The sequence below is a fragment of the Chlorocebus sabaeus genome, chromosome 8, assembly GCF_047675955.1.
Source record: "Chlorocebus sabaeus isolate Y175 chromosome 8, mChlSab1.0.hap1, whole genome shotgun sequence".
Lineage (NCBI taxonomy): Eukaryota > Metazoa > Chordata > Mammalia > Primates > Cercopithecidae > Chlorocebus > Chlorocebus sabaeus.
The window spans coordinates 25,080,475-25,107,265 of record NC_132911.1 but is presented as its reverse complement, the minus strand read 5'-3'; the positions used below and the strand labels follow the sequence as shown (position 1 = coordinate 25,107,265).

At 38.1% G+C, this 26,791-nt stretch overlaps 1 protein-coding gene across 2 annotated transcripts in view; it reads right to left on the bottom strand.

The window, feature by feature from the left end:
* Nucleotides 1-773: 773 nt before the first annotated feature.
* The window catches only part of CDCA2 (cell division cycle associated 2), a 49,566-nt gene continuing 23,548 nt past the window's right edge, over nt 774-26,791 (bottom strand). For both annotated transcript variants that reach the window (XM_007961965.3, XM_007961966.3), the window contains exons 9-15: nt 25,410-25,497; nt 24,696-24,940; nt 23,178-23,256; nt 21,681-21,769; nt 20,435-20,572; nt 5,537-5,708; nt 774-2,548 (exon numbers count right to left, since the gene is read on the bottom strand). In XM_007961965.3, the coding sequence (XP_007960156.3) occupies nt 1,320-2,548; nt 5,537-5,708; nt 20,435-20,572; nt 21,681-21,769; nt 23,178-23,256; nt 24,696-24,940; nt 25,410-25,497 (2,040 nt within the window). In that variant the 3' untranslated portion in view covers nt 774-1,319. The remainder of the gene's footprint in view (nt 2,549-5,536; nt 5,709-20,434; nt 20,573-21,680; nt 21,770-23,177; nt 23,257-24,695; nt 24,941-25,409; nt 25,498-26,791) is intronic.

The following is a 26,791-nucleotide window of genomic DNA, read 5'->3' as shown; positions in this document are numbered from 1 at the left end:
AGAAGGGGGAAATGGGTGCCCAGCGGGAGCTTTCTTCCCTGCTGTGTTATTTATAGAGAGCTCTATTTGTTAACATGTTTCTGCTATCATGGAGAGGGGGAGTTTAATGATTTAAAGGATTTCAAAGACAATTGTTTAATGATATAATGATTTATGTGCATTCATAAATTCCAGATATATGGCAATTTAGTTTTTCAAACTGCTATCACCGAAACAGCCATAGGAGATGTTGCAAAAGCTAAAGAAACCAAGTGCCAGATATTACAAAAGAAAAAAAATCAGTGACCTACCACCACTTAGTGTTAGTAAACTAACTTTCTCAGTGAGTTTTTGGTTTTCAAAACTTTTAATGGAAAATCATGAATTAAGTCCTAAACTGCCTGTGACTAATTAGAATAATCTGAGAGCCCAGTCTTTAACTGAGCTGCTATATTTTCACCAAAAAAACCCCAAAAAATCAAAAAAACAGAAATAATCCTCTCTCTCACACACACACACAACAAAACATACAGGAATGTTGTTTGAAGGAATGAATAGTTTCACATCAGAGTTATTTCTAAATTATATATTCATTTATAGTGATGAATTTATAAGATTGTGGTTACTGAAAGAATTTTCTGAAATTTCTTTTTTAGGATTTAAACCATTAAAATAAAAATCTCATTTGGGACAGATAAAACAAGCCATCAAAGCTTCTCTTAAATTTAACCAAAAGGAAAACAAGTTTTGTAATTTCAACTTTTGTCAGTTAAAATTCATAGCCAGGTTTTTTTTTTTTTTTTTTTTTTTTGCTACTTAAAGAAAAATACATATCTCACCCGCTTTAAGTCTTAAAGTTTATATTTCCTTCAATTTTAATAAAGTTCCATTAATTCTATCAATTTGTCTTTTGTGGGGGAAAATCAAAAACAAAAACAAAAAACAAACCTCTTATCCAGATAAAATTAGCCAATTCTAAAAGATGCTTCTAACAACAGAGTCTAAAACTTCAGTGGTAAATATGTACTTAAAAATACATATACTAAAAAAAAGTCTAAAAATTGAGAGATGTCTTGTTGGGCCTAAAAACAACCCCTTTAGCGAAACAGTAATAAAGCATTTACTCTCTGAGGAAAGACGAATATATTTAATAGAATGTTTTCTATCTGAATGGTGAAGAAACTTATTTATTTCTACATAAAAGTAGGTTCAACTCAAATGAGTTTATTTATTAGCAACTTTTGAAACACCGAGGTTGAACAGAGGATGGGAACGAGACAGATCATTTCTCCATAGATGGTTACTTTCCATCTTGCCACAGACTCTGCAGGAAATGTCAATTACTGCTTTCTTTCTCCATTATGCTCAATCCTTTCCAAGGCAGTCAGAGAGCTCTCTCCCTTCCCATTAAGAGAGGATCTTCTCCGGTAGCCTTTGAACTGGGAAGTGGCTTTAGTATTTGCAAGCGTAGATATACAAAAGCTTTTCCTCCTCTTACCAGGTTCATCAGAACCAGCAGCAGGGCCCTGGCTGTTTTCTTGATCTGAGACGGGAGGTGCCATCTGTGGTTTTTGTCTGGAGGACACAGTTTCTTTTCTGGGAGACATACTTTCAAATCCACTGCTGTCAAATGTACATATTGTTCTTCTTTTGGCTTTTTGGGAAGTGGAAGGAAGTGGAAGTGAAATCCATACAAGCCCTTCGTTTTCCAAATCTTTCTGTAGCCTTGTGCTACGTCGCACTTTGGTTTCACTATTTCTCCTCCGAAAGGTTTGCTCAATGGCATCAGACAAATCTTTAAACAGTTCAGAATTTTCTACACTAATTTCTACAGAGCTGCCCACATTGGAGGAGGGTGTGTGATTGCCCTTTTTTTCCAAATGTAAACTTTGACCATCAGAATAATACATGGAGCGTCTTCTATCTTTCCTGTCTCTGCAACTCTTAACACTGCTACTTTCCATGAGTTTTCTTTCCAAATCCTCACTTTGGCTGTTAGATTCTTCTTTTATATTTTTAATTAAGACATCTCCTAAGCAATGACAGTCTTTTTGTGAGTTAGGCATTAAACGACTGCATTGCAGTTTTCCTTCTGCAGCTACTAAGAAGTCATCCTTTCTTTCACACTTTATGTTTAGATCTGGTGAAATTTTCAAGATTTGACAGAGGTTTTCTGCATTTTGACCAGCAGCAGCAGCAAATTCTTGACCTTGCTGCAGGGTCAGAGCAGGTTTGGGACTATCTGATGCCACACGTTCTTCAGGCACAGAAGCATAAGAAGCAGGACTGTCAGCTCCAGCTTCTGGTTCATTTTCACTTTCTGACTTATTTTTTGCTTTCGGAATATTTTTATTTTCATTAATGTTCATTATATTTGTATTTGGATCTTCATCAGAAGTAGCATAGACAACCGATGAGGAACTTTTCATATAAGAGCAAAATTCAGACACATATTTATCAAAGCCTTGATGCATATGCAAATCTGGGTCGTGAGGCAAAAGATCCTTTCTTTTCACTGGATTTTTAGGAGCCTTCACTTCTTCCAGTTTGCCATTTGAGTTGAAATAACCTATGGGCATGTAAATAGGTTTCAATCGAATTAAAAAGTAACAATGGGAATGAACTTTACATTTATTAAATAATCAGGTGCCCTGTTTTGTTTTTGTGTTTTAAGCATTCACAAGACCCACAAATGTTACACTGTGCTTGCCCATCTGTCATCCTCCTCCTCCTCTCTTAGTTCTCCCATGATCCACAGGTTAAGAAAATAGGTATTCAACGCATGAATTAATAAAGCATATAAAACTAAAACCATGAAAGTGAGAACGCCATCTGAAACTGCTTCCTGCATTCTAACACCCTTCCCATGCTACAGGGTCCATTAGCACCAGGCAGCGACATTTCCCATTTTCCTGAAAATGAATGACTGCAAGTGGGCAACATTATGCTTCTGAGACTTTCTACCAAGGTATGCTCCGAAACACGGGAGGGAAAATGTGGAATTCTGGGGGTATTTGAGGACTTACGAGCTAAAACAGCATGCCTGAAGACACTCAGGTCTCATGCCCTTTGTTAAAAATTACTATAAAGTGCACTGTACTCTCAAGCAGAACCATGTTTGTTTCAATATTATAAAAATTAATCCTTAATTCCTCAGCCTTTGACTAAATATCCTCCAGGAAGATACACATGGGCAGCCTTTCATGTGTTTCTGGCACATCAGAGGTGGAAAAACCATCATCAAATTGGTAAGTAACACAGCCCACATGAGTTCAGGCTTTATGAGTTCTAAATCTTAGAACAATTAGATGCAATCTTTGTTACCTCAGATGATGTTTTTCAGTGGTCAGTCAAATGAATAAAGTATTTTAAACAAAATAAAAACTAAAAGATTTATAAAACATAAGGTGAGCCACAAGTCTAAAAAATAAATGTTTCCATTTAAAAATATATCCATGACTAAGGTACTTAAAATTATGTCACTTAAAGCTAGAGATTAAACAGATCAGTGTCCACTCAATGCCAACCAATGTTAGTTGGGTTCTTTAGACAGCTTTATAAATTGATATTTATGGCCGGGCACAGTGACTCACACCTGTAATCCCAGCACTTTGGGAGGCCGAGGCAGGCATATTACCTGAGGTCAGGAGTTTGAGACCAGCCTGACCAACATTGTGAAACCCTGTCTCTACTAAAAATACAAAATTAGCCAGGCGTGGTGGCACATGCTTGTAGTCCCAGTTACCTGGGAGGCTGAGGCAGGAGAATTGCTGGAACCCAGGAGGTGGAGGTTGCAGTGAGCCAACACTGAGCCACTGTACTCCAGCCTGGGCGACAGAGTGAGACTCCATCTCAAAAAACAAACAAACTAACTAATTAACTAACTAACTAACTAACAAAAAGATATGTATTTCGCATAAAATCCAACATACTAGAGAAGGAAGGTAAAGGAGATATAGGGAGACAGGAAAGGAGAAAGGGATAAAGGAAGGAAGGAGCTGAATTGCTTTAAATCCATGTAGCAGGTGATACCACGGGTTACAGATAAAAAATGCTTTAGGTATTTTTAAAAATAAATTCTCTAATAGGATGCAAGATGGAAAATTTTACTACAATCACTGTTTAAAAATCTTTTGAAAAACTCCTGTTAGAACCAGAGATGTAATGAAAATAAGACTTAGTTTCCACTCTCAAGGAGACTGAAATTTTAGGGAACAGGGGAACACAGAAAATAGATCATCATAAAACCAGGTGATGGAAGTATGTCGCAGAGTATTCCTGGAAAAACAGACAGTACAGCAAAATCTTGGAAGATAAGCAACATTAGGTCAGATTAAAAAGACGTAGAGTGGCGGATGCCCTGTCGCAACACAGCCTGTGAGAAAGCATGGCAGGAGAAGAGTGTGTGCCAGGACATGTGCGACAGAGGGGTGGCTGTTTATTTAAACTCCTGTGCTACCCTAATGTTAAGCAGGACGCAGAAGCCAAGAATCTATGGTGGCGTGTACCTCATTCATCCTCAAGTCTATTATTAATCTTGTATGGTATTCTGCAAATAGGAGGCAGGCTACAAATATCTGATGATTGACAAAGGTAGCCATTTAAAAAATGATTCTATACAAATCAACACACCAAGTGGACACACATTATTATTTTCAGGCAAGACAGCGTGGCTCGTGTCTGTAATCTCAGTACTTTGGGAGGCTGAGGCAGGAAGACTGCTTGAGCCCAGGAGTTCGAGACCAGCCTGGGCAACAAAGGGACACCCCATCTCTACTAAAAATTAAAAAAAAAAAAAAACCTTATTATTTTCATCAAGATCCAGTCCATTTAAAATTTGGGCATTAGAAACCAGAAACAATTCCATTTTTTATCTACCCCATATATCAACTGACTTGATAATAAAATAACTTCCAAGGTAATCAAGCTGAATTTATATGTATTATTTTTAGAAAACGCTCAGTAGTGCCAACTCTAACAAAACATCCTTAACTCATATGAGGTATACATATTACTGAACCATAACCTCGTTCACATTTTTTGTTCCTTTTTTTTTTAAAGACAGGGTCTTGCTAGGCTGCCCAGGCTGGCCTCAAACTCCTGAGCTCAAGCAATCCTTCCACCTTAGGCTTCCAAATGGTTGGGATCACAGGCAGGTGCCCTAGCTCTCGTTCACTGCATCCAGCTCTCGTTCACTTTCAGCGATGGACTACACCACCAAATGGAATTTATTTTCACAAAATGCTTTAAAAAGCAAAAGGAAATAGGATGCACAGAAATTATTACTGATATTATAAGAAAAATCTTGTGTCTCGGTTTTCCTGGGGAAAGGATCCAGAGTTTCCATCAGATTCTGAAAAGGGTCTAAGCCACCTACAAGTTAAAAGTGACTCTCTTTCCTCCACTTGAAATGCTCATGGTAATGTGAGGAAACATTGCTTTTTAAATTTACGTACTCTTTACATAGTGAATGGGAAAAAAGTGAAAAAAGTGAAATAGCAACGAAGAAGGTGATGAGAAAAGATAAAATATAACTACCAGGAAAAGGTGAGGATACCTGAACCCAGTCTTCGGATGCTTGGAACTGAAGGTGTCATCTCAGAGACTTCAGGCAGCTCGGGAATAGGACTGAGGAGGGGCTTCTTAGAAGCAATGTCTCTTTCCCCATATAAAGATTTCTGAACACTTTTCTTTCCCTTTCCTTTCTTCTTTCTGCAACTTTTTAAAACCTGAGAAAATGCATTAAAACATTGCAATTGAGAAAGATGTAGCACCACATAAAATTTTGACCCTTTAACTAGTTATTATTATTATTATTATTTTTTCAGACAAGGTCTCCCTCTGTCATCCAAGCTGGAGTGCAGTGGCACAATCTCGGCTCACTGCAACTTCTGCCCCCCTGCTCAATCAATCCTCCCATCAGCCTCCCAAGTAGCTGGGACCACAGGTGCACACCACCACGACCGGCTTTTTATTTTGTATTTTTGGTAGAGACAGGGTCTCACCATGTTGCCCAGGCTTGTCTCAAATTCCTGAGCTCAAGCGATCCTCCTGCCTTGGCCTCCCAAAGTGCTGGGATTACAAGTGTGAGCCATAACACCCACCCTGACCCTTCAACTTCTATAATATCTCTAATTATTGCTTATACAGTGCTTTATTGAATAGATCACTTTTATATTTCATTAATTGTAAGCATCTAAATCAAGGGTAGGAAGTCAGGTAACTTCCACAAAGTCAAATAAACTACAAAGCAGGATTCAGTTTATAAATTGTATGGTAGCTTTCTACATTTCCACAAGGCACTTGCCAAAACAAGCGCTGGATAAATGAAAAAATATATGAGATGCTTTAGAACTAACTACATGGATGTGATGTCATGAGATATTTGTAAGAAGCACATAGTTATGATGACTCAGGATTAACCTAGTGTGAGTTACATGCTGCAAGCTATGGGAGACTGCTTTATGCTCCTAGGTCTGGATGAAGAAACAGTAGGTGTGTATGTAAAATATGAAGAAAACACAAAGCTAGCTGAATCTGCAGATTCAAACAACAGATGATTTAATCAAGATTCAGTCAAAACAAAATGGATTTTAACAAGCACAAGCAGAAGATGGAAGACAAAGGTCTGACATTAATTGACGGAAAATGTAGGTTTCCATAAAAATTAAAAGTTGCTTAATATATCCAGAATGGAGTATTACATTCAATTCTCAGTGCCATACCAGTAACTAAGAAATAACGTTTTATGTTTTAAAAAGTTTCATATGGAAGACTTCGGGGAAATGCTGTACTGAAATACTAGAAAGACAGACTGTTATGGGCAAAAGGAATGAGATACATTCAATGTGATAATGTTGAAGAGAACCAGAATTTAGGGACAACACAAAACATATTAACAACACAGGCCAGGCGTTGTGGCTCACGCCTGTAATCCCAGCACTTTGGGAGGCCGAGGTGGGCAGATCACGAGGTCAAGAGATCTAGACCATCCTGGCCAACATGGTGAAAACCGTCTCTACTAAAAATACAAAAATTAACTGGGCATGGTGGTGCACATCTGTAGTCCCAGTTACTCAGGAAGCTGAGGCAGAAGAATTGCTTGAACTGGGCAGGTAGAGGTTGCAGTGACCCGAGATTGAGCCACTGCACTCCAGCCTGGCGACAGAGCAAGACTTCATCTCAAAAAAAAAAAAAAAAAAAATACATCCAGAAAGTGGAATTCATTCACACATTTATTGAGACTGCTGTGTGCCAGGGAATAACTTGCCAGGTGTGGGATCTAGAAGCAAAGAGGATGTGTTCTTCAAGGAGCTGGAGCTGCTGGTGTAAAGGAAAGGAGTTACCATGCACACGCACCATCGCACCATGACAGGCTGTGTGAACTGAGAAGATGGGTACCCAGCCTGCAGGAGGTGTTCAAGATGGGCTCCACGGAAAATGTAATGTCTAGTCAAATCTCAAACAAGCAAGGGCTGTTTTGGCCTATTATGGGGGCAATGCAGAAAGGCTTTTCAAGGAAGGGAATGCCACGTGCCTGAACTCAAAGTGAGACAGCACAGCACAGGTGCAGGGCTGCATGCAGCAAGACATGGCCCGTGGATCCATGCAGGAGTGGCAGGAGCAGAGCCCTTGTTACAGTGACTTGAATGAAAGCAATGAGGGCTCACTGCATGGTGACGTTGGGAGTGTCAACGTTTGATCTTAAATTTAAGAAAGGTCATTTGGGTGATAGCACAGAATATTTAGGTGAAACTAATGGTGAGATTCAAGAGTACAGAAATGGCACAAAACTATGCGCTTGAGAAATCTATAGATATCGTATGAAAACAAAACATTCCACAGAAAAATAATTTTAGAACTGTACAAGATGAATGTTCCTCCTGGTGATTTACAGTGTACATTTAACATGAAATTCTCTGAGAAGTCCGCAGTATAAATAATCTCTATACACATTAGGAAAGTGCTGGGTTAAATATTTTTCCAGTAAATATTTTTTTCATGGAACATCTGTTGACATTCCGTGGAACAGTTGGGGAAATGCTGGCTTGGTCAATGAACCTGAAAGCCAAGAGAAAAGAAAAATCTTAACTTGAGGCTCACAGATAAGTTGGAAAAAAAAATAAAAAAAAAAAATTGGCCTCTGGTGGCAGACACTTTGGGTTAAAGTCCTGACTCTGTTACTTAACTGCTTTATAACCCTGGGCGAGTCAACTTTCTGTACCTCATTCTCCTCCTCTGCAAAACAGGAGTCACAACAGCACACCCCACATAAAGCTGAGGTGAGTATTAAATGAGCTGACATGTGATACAGCTGGTTAATGTAGGGCCTGACCCATGGTAAAAGCTATCTTGTTCTTTCAAATTGTTTTCCACTACTTGAGAGTGAATATGAGGACAAATATCAACACTTTTTTTTTTTTTAAGCCAGGTGTGGTGGCACACCCATGTTGTCCTAGCTCCTCAGGAAGCTAAAGCAGGAGGACTGCTTGAACACAGGAGGTTGAGGCTGCAGCTGAGTTATGATCGCACCATTGCACTCCAGCCTGGGCAACACAGTGACTCTTTTTGAAAAACAGAAAAAAAAATTTTAATTGACAAAAATTGAATATACGTATGGCATACAACACCATGTTTAAATATATGTATGCATTGTGGAATGATTAAGTCAAGCTAATGAACATATCGATTACCTCATATACTTTTATTTTTTAATATTAAATTATGCTATTAATATTACTATGGGGCATAGACCCAGTGTGGTCAGTTAACACACTGTGGGCAATGCCACCATATTAGCTTCTGATATATGGGTTTTTTTAAAAAAAAAAAGATCCCCTCTTCTCATGATTTTGGAAATCATGTCCCTGGATCTACAACAGTGCCAAGCACACAGTGGCTACTCCACAAATATGAATGAATGAATGAATGGTCAAAGAAGTACAGTTAAGCTTACATAAAATTTGCTCAATGTGATTGAAGACTAAATTTCTGTTTTTTCATGGTCATGGGCCAACAAAAGTATATTACCACCACCTCCCTCCCCCAAAAAACAACAATTAAGGCACCTCAGGTCTGTCTGTCCTGAAAACATATCTGGCAGAGCTGATCTTAGTCATGAGAAGATTTCATCAGCAAAGGCCAGAAACTTACCAAAATCTGAATTTACCACAGTACAAAAGCCTTGCTGATAGTGTAATAACGAAGAAGTCGTATATGGTTGGAACCCCTGGGGAAAGCCATTTGATCAAGAAATGGTTACAGTGGATTATGGCTTAGAAAAGCCAAAGAACAACTGAAGGGACTGTCCCTAAAGCAATTCTATTTACTCCAAAATCACTGATTCCTCTTCTCACACAGTGAAGGAGGTCAGGAAGCAGAAGTAAATGTTTATCTTTTGTCTTATTTGCATAATTAAGACTTCTTTAAATTATTTTCAGAGAATAGCTTTAAAATTATTTAAAAATAATTCAGGCTGGCCCGGTGGCTCATGCCCTTAATCCCAACACTTTGGGAGGCCGAGGTGGGTGGATTGCTTGAGCTCAGGAATTCAAGACCAGCCTGGGCAACATGATGAAATCTCATCTCTACCAAAAATACAAAAATTAGCTGGGTGTGGTGGTGGGCCCTGTACTCCCAGCTACTAATGAAGCTTGAGGCAGGAGAATCACTTGAGCCTGGGAGGTGGAGGCTGCAGCGAGCTGAGATTGAGCCACTGCACTCCACGTGGGTGACAGAGAAAGACTCCGTCTCCAAAAAAAAAAAAAAAAAAAAACTCATGGACATGGCAAAAAAATCACACCATATAGGAAAGCTTACGGTGATCAAGCACACACTTGCCTGCCCCTGGTGCTTACTTATCTGCTGGGTCCAGTTTTAGCTCTTGCAGTTAACTCCCTCTTTCTAATAAAGGGCTCATACTGCTATATTTTTAACTTTGTCTAATGGAAAATTTCAAACACCCAAAAAGTACAGAGAATAGTTTACTGAACCCTATGTACCCATCAGCTAACTTCAACAATTACTAGCATATAGAAATCATGATTCACTTTTATTCTCCTAACCCCAGATTAGTTCAAAGCAAATCCCAGACGTTACACATCATTTCATCGGAAAATCCTGCAGTGTCTTGAAGAGTTATAGGTTCTTTTTCCTTTAGAGACAATTGTAAATATGGTTCAACAATAAAAAGAACTACTGATACACATAACAACCCGGACAAATCTCCAGAGAATTATGCTGAGTGAAAAGCCAGTCCCAGAGTTACACAGTACATGATTCCATTAGGGTAACCTTTTCGAAATGACAAAACTGTAGGAATGGAGAAAGATTAGTGGTTGCCAGGGGATGAGGCGGGGTTATGGGTAGGAAGTGGATGTAGCTACAAAAGGCCATGGGAGAGCTCTCTGGATCTTGGCTGTATCAATATCTTGGCTGTGACACTGAACTATGGTTTTGCAAGATGTCACAATTGGGGGAAACTAGCTAGGTAAAGGGTACTTGGGATCTCTCTGCCTTACTTCTTAGAACAGTGTGTGTATACAGAATGATTGCAAAATTTAAAATGTATGCAGGGGACAGAGGCTCCTGTCTGTAATCCCAGCACTTTGGAAGGCCTGGGGGGAGCAGATCACCTGAGGTCAGGGTTTGAGACCCGCCAGGCCAACATGATGAAACCCTGTCTTTAACTAAAAATACAAAAATTAGCTGAGCATGGCGGTGCACACCTATAGTACCAGCTACTTGGGAGGCTGAGGCAGGAGAATCACTTGAACCTGGGAGGAGGAGGTTGCAGTGAGCCAAGATCGTGCCACTGCACTCCAGCCTGGGCGACAGAGCGAGACTCTGTCCAAACAAAACAAAACAAAACAAAACAAAACAAAACAAAACAAAATGTAATTCAACAAAACACAAAAACCATGATGGCCATTTTTCCCAGGATCTCCTCAAAGTTCAAATTTCTCCCATGGCCCATAATTTTTTTTTCCCCTAAAACAATTGTTCTAATCAGGATCCCAATAAGATCTCCACACGTACCATTGGATTAATGTCTTTTAGTCTCTTTTATACTATGGCTCCTTCTTTTACTTCCCTTGACATTTATTTGGTGAGTAAATTGAGGCATCTTTCCTACAGAATTAGCCAAGTCCTAGATTTGGCTCACTATGGTCAGTGTGTCTATGTTCCTCCACGTCCTATAAATTGGCAATTAGATCTAGAAGCTTGATTAGATTCAGTTTTGATGGACAAATTTGAATACAACTGTATAATCAACAAATTAAAACTTGCATATAATATGGTGGATGAGATGTTTTGACATATGTATACACTGGGACATGATTAAACTAACATCTCCACCACTTCACATATTTTATGGTAAGAACACTTACAATGTCATCTCTTAGCAATTTTCACATATACATTATTATTTCCTAGTCACCATGCTGTATAATACATCTCCAGAACTTACTCATCCTGTCTAACTGAAACTTTGTACCCTTGAACCAACATCTCCTCATCCCCCACCACTCAACCCACTAGCCCCCCTGACAACCACCATTCTATTCTTAGCTTCTGTAAGTTTTTTGTTTGTTTGTTTAAAGATTCCACATGTGAGATCTTCTTGTCTCTCTGTGCCTGGGCTATTTTACTTCACATAATGTCCTTCTATGCTGTCAAAATGACAGGATTTCTTTAAGGCTAAACAGCATTTTGTTGTGTGTGTACACATGTATTTTTTCTTTATTCATTCATCTGTTGATGGATACTTAGCCTGAATCCGTAACTTGGTTATCGTTCTTTGATAAACTGATTTCACTTCCTTTGGATACATACCCAGAAGTGGGATTTGCTGGATCATATGGTAGTTCTATTTTTAACTTTTTGAGGAACCCCCATACTGTTTCCCATAATGTCTTGTGAAAATGGATTATTTGGAGTTACCGTGTCATAAACAACTGGAGTCCAGAGACCAGGGGGAAAAAAGCACTTGGGACTGTAAGACTAAATTTAACTACCACCATCACTCATCAATCAGAGTTTACCAGCTCCCCAAAACTTTGCGTAGGGCCAGTGAGTTTTCTTTCTAAATAATATGGAACATTTCTCTTTCTACTCAAAACCCCAACTTTCTTTGTTCTTAGGACATATCAAAGACCACCTCAGTCTGTGTATGCCCCAAACTGCAATTACATTTTCCCAAATAAAACATTTTGTTTAGAGGTTCAGTTCTATATTTTTAGTTGACTTTGCCAATCAAAACAAGCTGTAGCAATTTACATTCTTACCAACAGTGTACAAAGGGTTCCTTCTTCTCCATATCCTCTCCAATGCTTGTAATCTTTCACCTGTTTGATAATAGCTAGTGATATCTCACTGTGGTTTTAATTTGCATTTCCCTGATGATTAGTGATGTTAGCCATTTGCATGTCTTTTGAGAAATGCCTATTCTGGACCTTTGCCCATTTTTCAATTGGTGTGTTCTTGCTATTGAGCTGTTTGAGTTTCTTACATATTTTGGCTATAAACCCCTTATCAGATGTATGGTTTGTAGTTGTAATATCTTCTCCCATTCTATATGGTGTTTCCTTCCTCTGTTGATTGTTACTATGATGTCACATCAGCCTTTTATTAAATGTTTTAGCAGCTTTGTTGAGCATTTCTTTTTTTATTAGCTGGAATTCTTCTATAAACAACTTTTCCCTCATCAACTATTTGTTATTTTATTTTCCTGTTATCAGAAAAATGAGTGGGTATCCTAGCAAGCTTCTGAAGTGTCCATTACTTAAAAAAAGTAATAAACTTATGCGTTATTTCATGACTGTACTACTTCAACGCTTCGCAATGCTGATGGTCATATTTGGTCAGTGGAAGCCCCTTGAAGATGGTTTTGTGTCCCCTAACACGACACCAGTAGTTTTATTTAGCATCCTTCCTTGTACTCTGGTACAGACCCAGCCAGGTTCACTTTTTAAATTTGTTGTTGTAAATCTGACAGCAGTCATTTCACCAAGGGACACTAATCCCTTTTAACTGGTATGTCTAATGACAATCTATGCACCAGGGATGCTCATGAATTTAAAGCTTTATCAGTGGATAGAGCTGAACAATTCCTTTAAATGGAAAATAAAATGAGTTTCTACTCTTATTTCCAAGTCAAATTTAGTCTCACAAGTTTTAAATTTCTTGGATTTAAAAATTTATCTTTTGTCTCTCAGTGAATGATTCTTAATGATGGGAAAAATTGCTTATTTGCTTTATTCTAAATTGAGTGCTTCTATTGAGTGTTTCATACTGTTTATAATTTCTTTGCAATTATTTTTGTCCTTAAGATTTACTCCCCTTATAGGGCCAGGTGCGGTGGCTCACGCCTGTAATCCCAGCACTTTGGGAGGCTGAGGCGGGCGGATCACGAGGTCAGGAGATCGAGATCATCCTGGCTAACATGGTGAAACCCAGTTTCTACTAAAAAATACAAAAAAAAAAAAAAAAAAAAAAAAAAAAAATTAGCTGGGCATGGCGGCGTGCGCCTGTAGTCCCAGCTACTTGGGAGGCTGAAGCAGGAGAATGGCATGAACCCGGGAGGCGGAGCTTGCAGTGAGCCGAGATTACACCACTGCACTTGAGCCTGGGTGACAGAACGAGACTCCATCTCAAAAAAAAAAAAAAGAAAAAAAAAAGACTTATCCCCCTTATATTCAAATTTCTAGGTTTGAAAAAATTCTTAATGAGGTTAAGCCACCAACTTGACGTAGTAAGATTACTTTGTCAAATTTTGCTTTAGTTTTTTAGAGATTGCTCTCTTTCTCCTAACTTTAATTTTGTCTCATAGTCAGGCAAAACATTTAAATGGTCCCACAATCAAAACTAAAAAACAGTACACTTAATGAAGTCTAGCTTGAATTCACATTCTCTCCTGTCTCTTCCCTTCTCCCTATAGCCAGTTCTTATTTTCTTTGGCTTGTTCTACAACTTAAAAATAGAAACTTTATGTGTGTGTATATACATATACCATTATTATTTTTTAATGGTCTCTACTTTCTTAGACGAAGGGTAATGTATTAGTTTGTAAGGCTACTATAATAAAATGTCACAGACTATGCAGTTCAAACAACAGAAATTAATTTTCTCCCAGGTCTGGAGGCTGGCAGTGTTAAGATCAGGGTGTTGGCAGGGCTGGTGTCTCTTGGGGCCTCTCTCCTGGGCCTTCAGATGGCCACCCTGTGGCTGTGTCCTCACATGGTCATTTTCTATGCACACACGTCCCTGGTGTCCCTTTGTGGGTTCGAATTTCCTCTTCTTACAAGAACACCAGTCACAGTGGATTAGGACCCACTCTGTGGATCTCATTTTAACTTAATAACTATTTTAAAGACCAAATCTCCAAATACAGTCACATTCTGAGATCCTGGGAGTCAGGACTTCAATATATAAATGTGGGAGGGGACACAATTCAGTCCATAACCGGTAGTTGATCACATATATTGTTTTATAACATGCTTTTTTCATTTTAACAGTAAACACAGTCATCCTGCAGTATCTGTATGGGAATTGGTTCTAGGACCTCCTGTGGATACCAAAAATCTGCAGATACTCAAGTCCCTGACATAAAATGGCACAGTATTTGCATAGAGCCTATGTAAACTTCCTTTCACAGCATTATACTGTAAAAATACAGCATAACTATGCTTTAAAGCATCTCTAGATGACTTAACACTGAATACAATAGAAATACTACATAGTTAATATGCTGTATTTTAAAATTCGTATTTTTAAAATTGTATTGTTATTGGATTTTTCTGAGTATTTTCTTTTTTAAAAAATAATATATTAAAAAAAATACAGATGGGGTTGTACTATGTTGACCAGGCTGGTCTCGCACTCCTGGCCTCAAGCAGTCCTCCAATCTTAGCCTCCCAAAGTGCTGAGACTACAGGTGTGAGTCACCTTGCCCAGCCCTGAATGTTTCTGATTCAACCAACCACAGATGATGGACCACAGTATATAAAGGGCCATCTGTGTCCCCTTGGCATCACTGCATAGAAGTGTATGGAAGTTCTCTTCACAGCTTTCTACAGCTGCCTAATACTCACTTTATGGAAATACCACAGTTTTTTCAACAAGTCTATCGATGAGCATATGGTTTGCTTTTAGTCTTTTGCTTTACAAAGAATGCTGCAATAAATACACACATATTTTTGTATTTTGATCAGTGAATCTCTGAGATAGATTTCTAGAAATAGGCCTATTGGGTCAAAGGATAAATGAATATTTAATTTGGCCAGATACTGCCAAATACTCCTCCACAGAGGTCTGCTTTAACAGAAAATGTATGAGTGTGCGTTTTTGCCCCATAGACTCACCACGCGAGTATGCTGTCAACTTTCAGATTTTTGGTATCTAAAAGGTGAGAAACGCATCTCAATGCACGTTAGAGATGCAGTTCTCTTACGATGAGGAAGCCTGAACATTTCCTTCCTATGTTGAAGGTCATTTTCATTTCAGTTTTGTAAATGTTTTGTTATCTTTTGAAGACTGTTCCTTTCTAAGTAACTTAGAAGCTCTTTAAATATTAGTGACATTAATCCTTGGTGTCTGATATGAGTTGCAAATACTTTTCTCAAGTTTGTCCTTTGTCTTTTAAATTTTCTTATGGGGATTTTTTTCCTTATGTATACTCCATGATGTATGGTTCAAAAGATATCAAATTCACCAATCCTTTGCCCTCACTGTTTCTGGTTTTGAGTCACACTTTGGGAACTTTCTCTATTTCTGGTTTATAAAGGAATTTACTCTTGAGGATTCTAACGCTACTTCTGGTTGAGAAGTGGCGTTTAATCTAATTTTAGTTATCTGTCAATGCCTTGCTATGAAAGATGAAAAAAACTGCTCACTTAAAACCAAACCTGCCTCTTTTCTATGTTAATTTTGGTTCTTCTGTTGGTAAACATTGAACTTTTACATTTCTATTTCTTTTCACTAAAATTTAAAATATATATCTTGAATGTCTCATGATAATGATAATGGCCACAAAGCTTATTATGGTCAGGCACTTTTCTAAGAGTTGAGCATGCATGAATTCATTAAGATTCACAAACTTCTAACATCCATTTCCACCACTGTTTTACAAACAAACAAAACAGGAGTCCAGACTTTTACCCAGCATTGCCCTGGAGGGAGGAATGAATGCAGGATTTAAACCCAGGGGTCTGGTCCAGAGTCTGCACTCTTGCCAGCAACATCATTAGCCCCCTTGTTTCTACCTTTTTAACTCACTTTTCACCTTCTGCCATTAACTACATTTTCCTGTTATTATTGGATTGTTAACACTTACATCGTCCTGCACAACAAAAAGCTTCGTCCTTAGTTGAAAACAAATAGCATCTATATTATGATGACTGTGCAAACATTTTTCATGGCTCTGCCAAGCACAGCTTTCATATTCCTTTCTTCTCCTCTGGGACCCTTGAGGGAGATGATTCCTAGCACCATAAAATCTACTTTTCCTTATTCTGCATTATTGCTTGAAATCATAATAATGTTTGCTTCATATTTACTCTAAAATTTTTACATAGACTTTTATTTGAAATGGTATATAATTACCATTTTTTTTTTTTTTTTTGTATGTGACATACCTTTCATTCTTTCAATCACAGGTCTTTTCTGTTTTTTTCCTCCTGCTCAAATTTGGACTGGTTGCTCTTCTGGGCTGGCTGAACAGCTATAACCAGCGATTTCCCTTTGATCATGCTCTTGTATTGTTAGATCCATCGTGTCCTGAATTCTTAAGCTTAGTTCCTCATTTTGCTAGAGTTTCTCCTCCAGTAGCATCCAAAGAAAAATAACTTTATGGCTGGGCATGCTGGCTCAAGCCTGTAATCCCAGCACTTTGGAAAGCTGGGGTGAGAGAAGTGATTGAGCCCAGGAAGAGTTTGAGACCAGCCTGGGCAACAAGGTGAGGCCAACCCCCACACCCCCACCCTGCTACAAGAAAGTAAAACAAAATTAGCCAGCCAGGCATGGTGGCTCAAGCCTGTAATCCCAGCAATCTGGGAGGCTGAGGGCAGATCACGAGGTCAGAAGCTCGAGACCAGCCTGGCTAACATAGTGAAACCTCGTCTCTACTAAAAATACAAAAATTAGCCAGGCATGGCGGTGCGCACCTGTAGTCCCAGCTAATTGGGAGGCTGAGGCAGGAGAATCGCTTGAACCCAGGAGGTGGAGGTTGTGGGAGCCAAGATCATGCCACCGCACTCCAGCCTGGGGCAACAGAGTGAGACTTCATCTCAAAAACAAAATAAAACAAAACAAAACTAGCCAAGTGTGATGGTGTGCACCTGTAGTCCCAGCTACTCATGAGGCTGAGGTGGGAGGATCACTTGAGCCTGGGAGGTCAAGCATGCAGTAAGCAGTGAGCAGTGACTGCAGCACTGCACTCCAGCCTGGGTGAGAGTGAGACCTTCTCTCAAAATAAAAAGAAAAGAAAAAAAGAAACACTCAAATGTCTTTTATTTTTTCCTTCACACTTAATTGAGACTTTGGCTTGGTGTAGAATACTCAGTTAAAATTAAGTTTTCTTCTAAGCTTTAAATGAACTCTTGTATGATTTTGCGGCTTTTAGGCTATTGTTAGACTTCATGCCACTCTGGTTCTTATGTCTCTGTAGGAAAAGTCCACTTTCCTCCTTATCCTTATTGTTCAGTTTCACAGTTACAGGCCTACCCCTTGGCCGTTCTTCATTGTACCAGGCATTCAGTGGGTGCTTTTAACTTGAAGACTCCTTTCTTCAGTTGTAGGAAATCGTCTTCTTTTAATTGGATAATTTCTTCCATTCTATTTTTGGGAAATCTTCTTCTTTTATTTGGATAATTTCTCCCATTCTCTTTTATCCTTCTTCTTCCTAACAGTCCTAGAGATGTCTCCTAGATTCTCGTTTCCAGTCTTTCTTTTGCTCTACCTTCTGGGCGACTCTCCTTAACTTTAATTCTTTTGTCCAACTACTAAATTTCACGTTTTTGCAATTCCTTTTTCATAGCATCTCCTTACTTTCATGCAGATGATATTTTCTTAAATTGGAGTACATATTTATGTATATACAATTTCCTTCTATTCCTTGAATAACCTATTTCTCTGAGGTCAGTTTTTAACCTTATTAACACTGGTCTTTTCTCTTTCATGCTATTTGTTCTATTCAATTGTCTGTTTCTTATTTAAGATTGGGTAAGTTGGTATAGGTTTACTTGCTTTCCAGCTCAGTCTATTTCCTGCATGAAAATCCTACCTAGCAACTCTGTGTGGGGCAGGGTGGGTCAGAATGCTGGAGTGTCAACTGTCAGGATTTGCATCAGGGCAGGAGCTGGCTGTCAAGACTGTGGGACTTTCCAAATGCCAGAATGAGGGCTTTAATCTAGATGACAACATCTGTTCTGAGCATCAGGGTGGGAGGGGGCTGGCATGCCAACTGGTGCAAACTGTCCCAAATATAGGACTTCAATTCATCTCTCTGTTTTTCAGTACCACCTCTCACACTCACCATCCATCGTACCTGCCAATTCTGGCCCAGGGTCTCTTGGGATTCCCATGAACAGGCCGGCTCCCGGCTCCTCTCTAGTTCCCTCCTAGAACATTCTGAGCTGTCAATCTTTCCACCTTTTTTTATCTGTCAACATGCTCCCATCTGCTTGGTCTTCTAGAAATTCATTGAAAGCTGTTGTTGGTTTCTCAATACCCCTCCTCATCCCTTTCCTCCTCTCATTGCTATTCTAAGTGTATTCCTTTTATTACACAAATGGTATTAGTTCAGCAAAGTCCTGGGAGGGATTGCAGTGACTTAATGCTCAATCCTTTTGGTACTTTCTGGCCGTAATTTTATATGAATAGGTGCATATTCTTTGTAAGAGTGCTTTAAAATGTATATATATATACACACACACACGAAGAAAATCAATTTCTAATATAAATTGTCTGTATATTTTTGAATTAATGGTATTTTTTCAGTAAGATAATCTTTCATGATTTTATCAAGAATGTGTGACCTAAAAAAGTGAACTAAAGCAGGAAAACATTCAGTTCCTTCCGGATTTAATGACTTAAGGATATCTGTGCCATTTAACCAAGAAAAGCAGTCATTTTTATTTCATGGAGGAGGAAGGAAGTTTATGGAATGTTTTGGGTGGGTGTGTAGATTGGTAAGTTTAGTTTTAGAAATGTTGATTTTGACACAGCATGGTTAAAGACAGATGTCTAGTATGTAGTTGAACACAGATTTATAGATCAGGAAGTTCTAGTCTTCATGTATGGTCATTAACTATGTTTATGAAATTACCCAGAAAACAAACAATTTACAAGGGCAAAGAAGAGAATTCTGGAAAATACAAACATTTAACAATGGGGGACAGAAAACAAACCTTAGACAGAGGCTGTACAGGAGTGTTCCATCATGTCAAATGCTAAGATGTCGAATAGGAACAGGACCGAAAAGTATGCAATGGCTTTAGTGTTAAAGATAAAGTAGAGCAGCAAAGTGGTGAAGAAGGCCAGATGTCAGTGAATGTGTAGTAGCACTACCCCCAACTCCTGTGTGAGTGTCTCTAGAGGCTATGTCAGATGGGAGAAAGGATAACTCAGTCAGACTGGAAATTTTGCTGGATGGATGAGGTGGAAGGAAAAGGATCCAGAATGGAGATTCCTGACAAGAGTTGGAAACACTTCACTCAGTTCAGGATGAAGAGGGAAACGTGAACTTAAGGTATGTCTAAAAGCTTTATAGTGCAGAAAGAATTTCAGAGTAAGGGAGTGAGTAGGCTGGATGGACAGGAAGTTGGGGGTCAGAGAATGAGCACTGCTACACATGCGAAGGTGTTAGGCAGTAACAAGTTGTAAGAATGGCAGCAAGAGTGAGTAGGTGGCTTCAGAGTGTGAAGTCCAGATCACTGGGCTGGAGAAGGAAAAGGAACTGGATTAAGGTGTTAAATTGGCTAATCACATGGACTGTAAGCGTATCTGAGATGACGAGAAGTGTTAGGAAAGACTGAGAGTTAGTTTCTAAATTTTTCCTTAAATTTAGGGAAAAATTTGATTCAGCAACTGGAAGAAGAGAATCTAACAAGTAGCAAGTGGCACACTCATCCTTGTCTAAAAAAATTAGGATTCCCAAAAGGGTAATACGTTGGGGTAGATTCAAAGATGAGAATCAATTTCAGGTTTGAGTGCCTATTAATTTACTGTGCAGGACATACGCAACACAAGAAGATGAAGAAGATGCAAAAGTGTTCCTTAGGTAATTCAAAGTTAAGTATATAACCCCCTAACCCCATTCTACTCCACAACAAGATTGCATTAATAATCTTTGTCCAATGTTGACTGGAAAAAAATTTGTTTCTGTATATTTTCCTAATCATACAATAAGGAAACACACCACTTCTACTCTTTATTATATCTTTAAACACATGCTTACCTGATTCTTCTTAGGAAGTGTTCTCTTTGTACACTTCGTTTCTTGAGACTTCCTCCTATTACTTTTCTTTTCTTTACAAGGCTGAACTTCTGTATTCAATAAGTTGCAAACATTTTCTTCTACAAAACTGACCAATTGCTATAAAGAAAGTGTAAAGTAAGGATACCATAAAGCACAAGCATTTACATGTTAATGTGCAGCTCTCAATCTTGTTGTGCTTCCCAGGATGCTTCTACCACTTTAGATCCCACTTCTTAATTCACAAATCCTATTAAAAGCACTTTGATGAAAATTGGTGGAAACGGTAATTACCAATTTCTGAATCATCAAATGCAGACCCAGAAGCATATATACATCACCCAATTATATTGGGGAAGAAAGAAAAAACGGCTTAAGAATTCATTAATTTATTCATTCATCAACTACTCATTAAGAACCTACAATTTAGCACCTAACTGCTGGGTTATGGGGACAAAATCATGAATTTTTAGATTATCTAGGTTTGAATCCTGGGTTTAACATCCAACCATATAAACTAAATACCCCAAGAGAGTATATGTTTATACTTTATGATGTTAAAAACAAAAATCCAAATTTTATCTAATTTAACAAAATAGCAAAAAACATGTATTCAATGGGAGTTATGCTTATATATAACTCCCAGGTGAAACCAAGTGTTAAAAATCAAACAGATTGAAGCACAATTTTAAAAAGGTTATACTTATATCATTTTCTGGTTCTGTTAATTACATGCTGATCTTCTCCACTTTCACCTCAGTGAAATTCATAAAATCATACAGATCCCAAACAAATTTTGTTAACTTCCATGTTAACACAGCTCTGAAAGCAGCTTTTTTTTGAGACGGAGTCTCACGCTGGGCCAGATCTTGGCTCACTGCAAGCTCCGCCTCCCGGGTTCCCCCTATTCTCCTGCCTCAGCCTCCCAAGTAGCTGGGACTACAGGCGCCGGCCACCTCGCCCAGCTAATTTTTTGCACTTTTTAGTAGAGACGGGGTTTCACTGTATTAGCCAGGATGGTCTCGATCTCCTGACCTCATGATTCGCCCACCTTGGCCTCCCAAAGTGTTGGGATTACAGGCGTGAGCCACGGCGCCCGGCCAAAGTATTAGTTCTTAATGACACTGATTAAACCAAGATTTCACCCATTATCATTTGACAACGAAAACAGAAAAAGTATATTGCACGATTTAAAAACAAGTATGTTGTGCCAAACACAAACACTTACATTTCTTCTGTTAGAAGTCCTTGTTATTCTACCAACTTTATGAGAGGATATTTTCTCATGGTTATTTGAAGAACTAAAGGTATCTGTGCCTGATAAGACAAAGACAGAATCAGGGTAGGAAACCAAAAATTATAACATGCATCTCTTCCTTTGGAAACATTGTGTTTAGGATATCCACGTTTAATATCATATCTAAACAAAAAAAAGAGGAGTCAAGCAGCAGAAATTTTGAAATCCAATTTTTTTTTCGTTTTAAAAAATTTTAAGTTTACTGGATACTCAGAAACTTTCACCACTTTCCATGGTGACTGCTTAACATATTACCAAGCTAAGACAGCAGAATAAATCACATTATAATAAATGCATGTATTTTCATGAGCGTCCATTTATTCCACGATACATTTTATATAATGAAATCACAATAAAGGACATTAAGATAACCATGAAAATACTTTACTTGTTTTAAATTTTATTTAAAGTGTAGGATAGGAAAATTTTATTTTGACCACTTTTCTTTTTTGAGATGGAATCTCACTCTGTCACCCAGGTTGGAGTGCAGTGGTGCAATCTCAGCTCACTGCAACCTCCATCTCCTGGGTTCAAGTGATGCTCCTGCCTCAGCCTCCTGAGTAGCTGAGATTATAGGCACCCACTACCATGCCTGGCTAATTTTTTTTTTTTGTATTTTCAGTAGAGACCAGGTTTCACCATGTTGGCCAGGCTGGTCTCAAACTCCTGACCTCAAGTGATCCGCCTGTCTCAGCCTCCCAAAGTGCTGGGATTACAGGCATGAGCCAACGAGCCCGGCACGTGACTTTTAATGATATAAATGAAAGGCATATAATGTGTTTAAGGGTATGGGTTTTGGAACGTGATAGACTGTAGTTCAAATTTTAGCTCTAACTTAGTAACGCATGGCTTGGAGTCTACTATGTTTGGTTTGTGTCAACAAGAAGCCACTAAAGGGTTTCCGCCAGGGAGGACACCTGAATAAAGGTGCCCGTCCCATGACATCTGCCAGCTAAGTCCTGGTTTGTCAGAAAAGATGGGAGCAATCTCTGTTGCTTTGTCATAATCATAAAATATCCAGAGAACTTGGAAAGCACATGTGCTAAAAATGCCACATTAATGTTGAGGAAAAAGTCTGGATATTCAAGAATGATCCTTATAATCCAGATATCAGTTCTGTAAACCGTGAAGAGCGGTTTGTCATTGATACTTAAGAGTTGAGAGGCTAACTCCACTGCTTCTAGCAACTAACAAAATGGGGATTCCATCTGAGGAAGTGAATTGTGGGTGATTACGAAGTATGAGGCTTGGAATGGAAAAGGGATGGATGAATAGCTTCATGTCAGCTTTCCAATACTATTAGGTTTTTTTAAACCAAGTATATGTTGTGGTAACAAATATGAAATTTTTAAAAGAAAATAAAAACAGTCAACATATACACACATAAAAAATGATGCTTATGATTTTAAGGTAAACAAAAGTTACTACCTGAAAGGGTCTCAGAGATTGAGGACTTATTAGGAGAACTCAGAACAGGAAATGATACTTGAAGGGGTTCTATGTTTTCCTAAACAAAGGAAAAAAGTGTAGAAGTTAGATATCTTTAAAAGCAGTGAATATATAATGTGCCCAAAAGAAAAGTAAGAATTTATTTTGGTAGGAGAAACTATAATAAACATAAAGATGGGTAATCAATAAAAGATTCTAAAAGTCAAAGCAAAACAAATATATTGAATAGAAAAACATATGTATATCACTTACCAATCATGTTTGCAATCGAAGGTTTACTAACTGCAATCCATCAAACTATTAAGAAAATTTATAAGCGAAAGTACACATAATGATCTGCTGCTAAATTTCTAACTCCTATAAAGAAAATTTAAAAATTCATTCATAAACACAATCTAATGCTATAACATTACTCAGGAAATTCCAGGGTAAGATGGCAATATAAATACAGATAGCAAATCTTTTCCACATAATTGCTGGTAACACATTAACTGTTGGTTTTGCATAGCCAACATTTGTCACTTTGAAGAAATTCTTTTATTACCATTTTGCTCAGAGGTTTTGTTTTTTAAATGAGAAATGGATACTAGATTTTGTTAAATGCTTTTTCTGCATCTACTCAGATGACCATATTTCTGTCTTAGTCTCTTAACAAGGCGAATTACACTGATTGTTTTTCAAACATAACACAACTTTGCAGCCCAAGGCTAAATCTCACACGGTTATGATGTATTTTATCTTTTTATACATTGCTATGTTTACAAGGATACTGAACTGTAGCTTTCTTCTCTTGCAATGCCTGTCTGATTTTAGCACCAGATTAATGCTGAAATCACAATGCTGACATCAATTAACCTACTCCTTCAATTTGTGGAAAAACTTGTGTAGAATTAGTATTTTAACTTGCTCAATATTTGGTAGTATTCATCAGTAAAATCATCAAAAACTAGCCAGGCATGGTGATGTGTACCCATAGTCCCAGCTACTTGGGAGGCTAAGATAGAAGGATACGGGAGGATAGCTTGAGCCTGGGAGGTTGAGGCTGCAGTGAGCCATGATCACACCACTGCACTCCAGCTTGGGTGACAGAGTAAGACCCTATCTCAAAAAAAAAAAAAAAAAAAAATCATCTGTACCTAGAGTTTTATTTGTGGGAAGGTTTAACTAAAATTTAAACGTCTTAAGTTGATATAGGGCTACTGAGGTTATTTATTTCACCTTTAGTGAGTTTTGATAGTTTGTCTTCCAAGGAATGTATCGTTTACCTAAGTTGTTAAATTCATTGGTATAAATCTGTTCAATATGTACAAGGAGTCAGGGAAGTATTATTTGTAATGGGGAAAAATTCATAAAAACCTACACACAAAATAGATTAATTTAAACCATGGCATATCATTTAGTGTATCTCATTATTTCAAAGCATAGTTATTGCTCATGCAAAGCAGGTGAAGCCCGATGAAAATACAGGCAAGTTTGTTCCATGCTTTTTACACTTACAAGATTCTCCCCCTTGTCATCAAAATCTGGTTGAGGTAATGGTTCAGGAACAGGTGACTGCTCAAGCAGCAGGGAACTGAGACCATCGAAGTCCTTTTTACAAACAGGTGTTCCTCCTTTACGCAATGGAGTATTTGCTGGCAAAGATTCATCAAACACTTCCGGGCTTAAGTCCTCTCCAAAAGTAACTCTCTTCCTCTTCCTCATATTTAGAAAGGCCGGTGCTTCAAAATTTTCTTCATCTTCTATAATTAGATAATAAATGAGAGTAACTTAAAAATTAAGCTATATTTCTTATCCAAAAGGCATATACTAGAATCTTTTAATGTGATTATATTTAGCTATTATTTGTATAATAGCTAGTAAAGTAAAGCTACAAAATAATTGTTGGTAGAGCAAATTCAAAATGGAGAAGATATGCACATTTCCAATTAAAATATGGTAACAGATTTCCAAGTAAAAATGTGCATATCTTAAACATTTATAAAATTGAAATATAAATTTTCTTACAAATCCCACCACTAAGTAAAAATGGATCCATGAAATGGACAGACCAATTCTGAGGCTCTCCAAGGAGATTCTATCCCTCTCAACTGTTCTTCATTCACGTGTTATTTCAGAAACATTAAGGCATTGAAAATTTCATATATTATACCAGACTTATTAACAAGAAAATGATATCCACAAGCTTAAAAACAAGTATGAATTTCTTACCTGCTTCTTTATCTTTGCAACAGTTTGGGAGATTTGAGATTAAGCTGGGATGAGTCCCATCATCATCACAGAGGTTGTTACAGTGTTCCTAAACAGAATAAACATCAATGAATCATTTTACATATAGAAATACACAGATGTCATCATTAAAAACGGAGTTTTGAAATTCTCTGTCAGCTGCAGATAGATACTCCTGTATGAAAGATTACCTTTATTTTCAATAACTGTCCTGGCTCAAAACCATGATATCAGGCACAAATCATAACTATGTCCCCTACATACCACTTTAGAACACAGCATTTCAGGGCAAAATTGAAGCACAGGAATCAATAAAAGTGGATCAAATTCATTCAATGTTTGATCTAGCAAATAAAGTTAAGGAAAACATGAGTAGCTAGAATAACAGCATATGGTTATCACTTGGTATCTATGGGAGATTCGTTTTAGGGCCCCCTCTAAGATACCAAAATCCACGGATGCTCAAGTCCCTTTTATAAAATGGCATCATATTTACATACAACTTGAACACATCCTCCTGTTTACTTCAAATACTACTTATAATATCTAATACAATGTAAATGTCATATAAAAGAATACTTTTTATTTATTTATTTATTTTTGAGACAAGGTCTGGCTCTATCACCCAGGCTGGAGTGCAATGGTGCAATCTCAGGTCACTGCAACCTGTCTCCCAGGCTCAAGCCATTCTCCCATCTCAGCCTCCTGAGTAGCTGGGACTACAGGTGCGCACTACCACACCCAGCTAATTTCTGTATTTTTCTGCAGAGATGAGGTTTCACCATGTTGCCCAGGCTGGTCTCGAACCCATGAGCTCGAGCAATCCGTGTGCCTTGGCCTCCCAAAGTGCTGGGATTACAGCTATGAGCCACTGTGCCCAACCTAAAAGAATACTTTTAAATGGCATTGTTATATGGTGTCATTAATATGTATGGTATGATGCTGTTATATGTTATTGTTTTTATGTGTCTTGTGACTTTTTTTTCCTGATAATTTTTGATCTGTGGTTGGTTTAATCCATGGATGCAGAACCAATGGATTTGAAGGCTACATGTACCATATATGGTATCAGATGAGGAAAACTATATAAATGATCTGAGATAGAAGAATTGCACTAAAATAAGAAAAAAGCCAACAGTTAAATGGTATAACATCGTGTTCTATCTTTTAAACATGCAAACCACACCTATTCCTGGTATTTAAATCTTTTTACGTTACTATATTCTTGAGGAAGAAACAACGAAAGAAGGTAGCAGTTGTCCCTGTGTGTTTCTCCAAATGAAGATTACAGTGTAGGCAAGTTAGGAAGGAAAGGATATTGTAAGCCCCGTAGAAAAAGACGCAACAAGCCTAAACACAGGGCC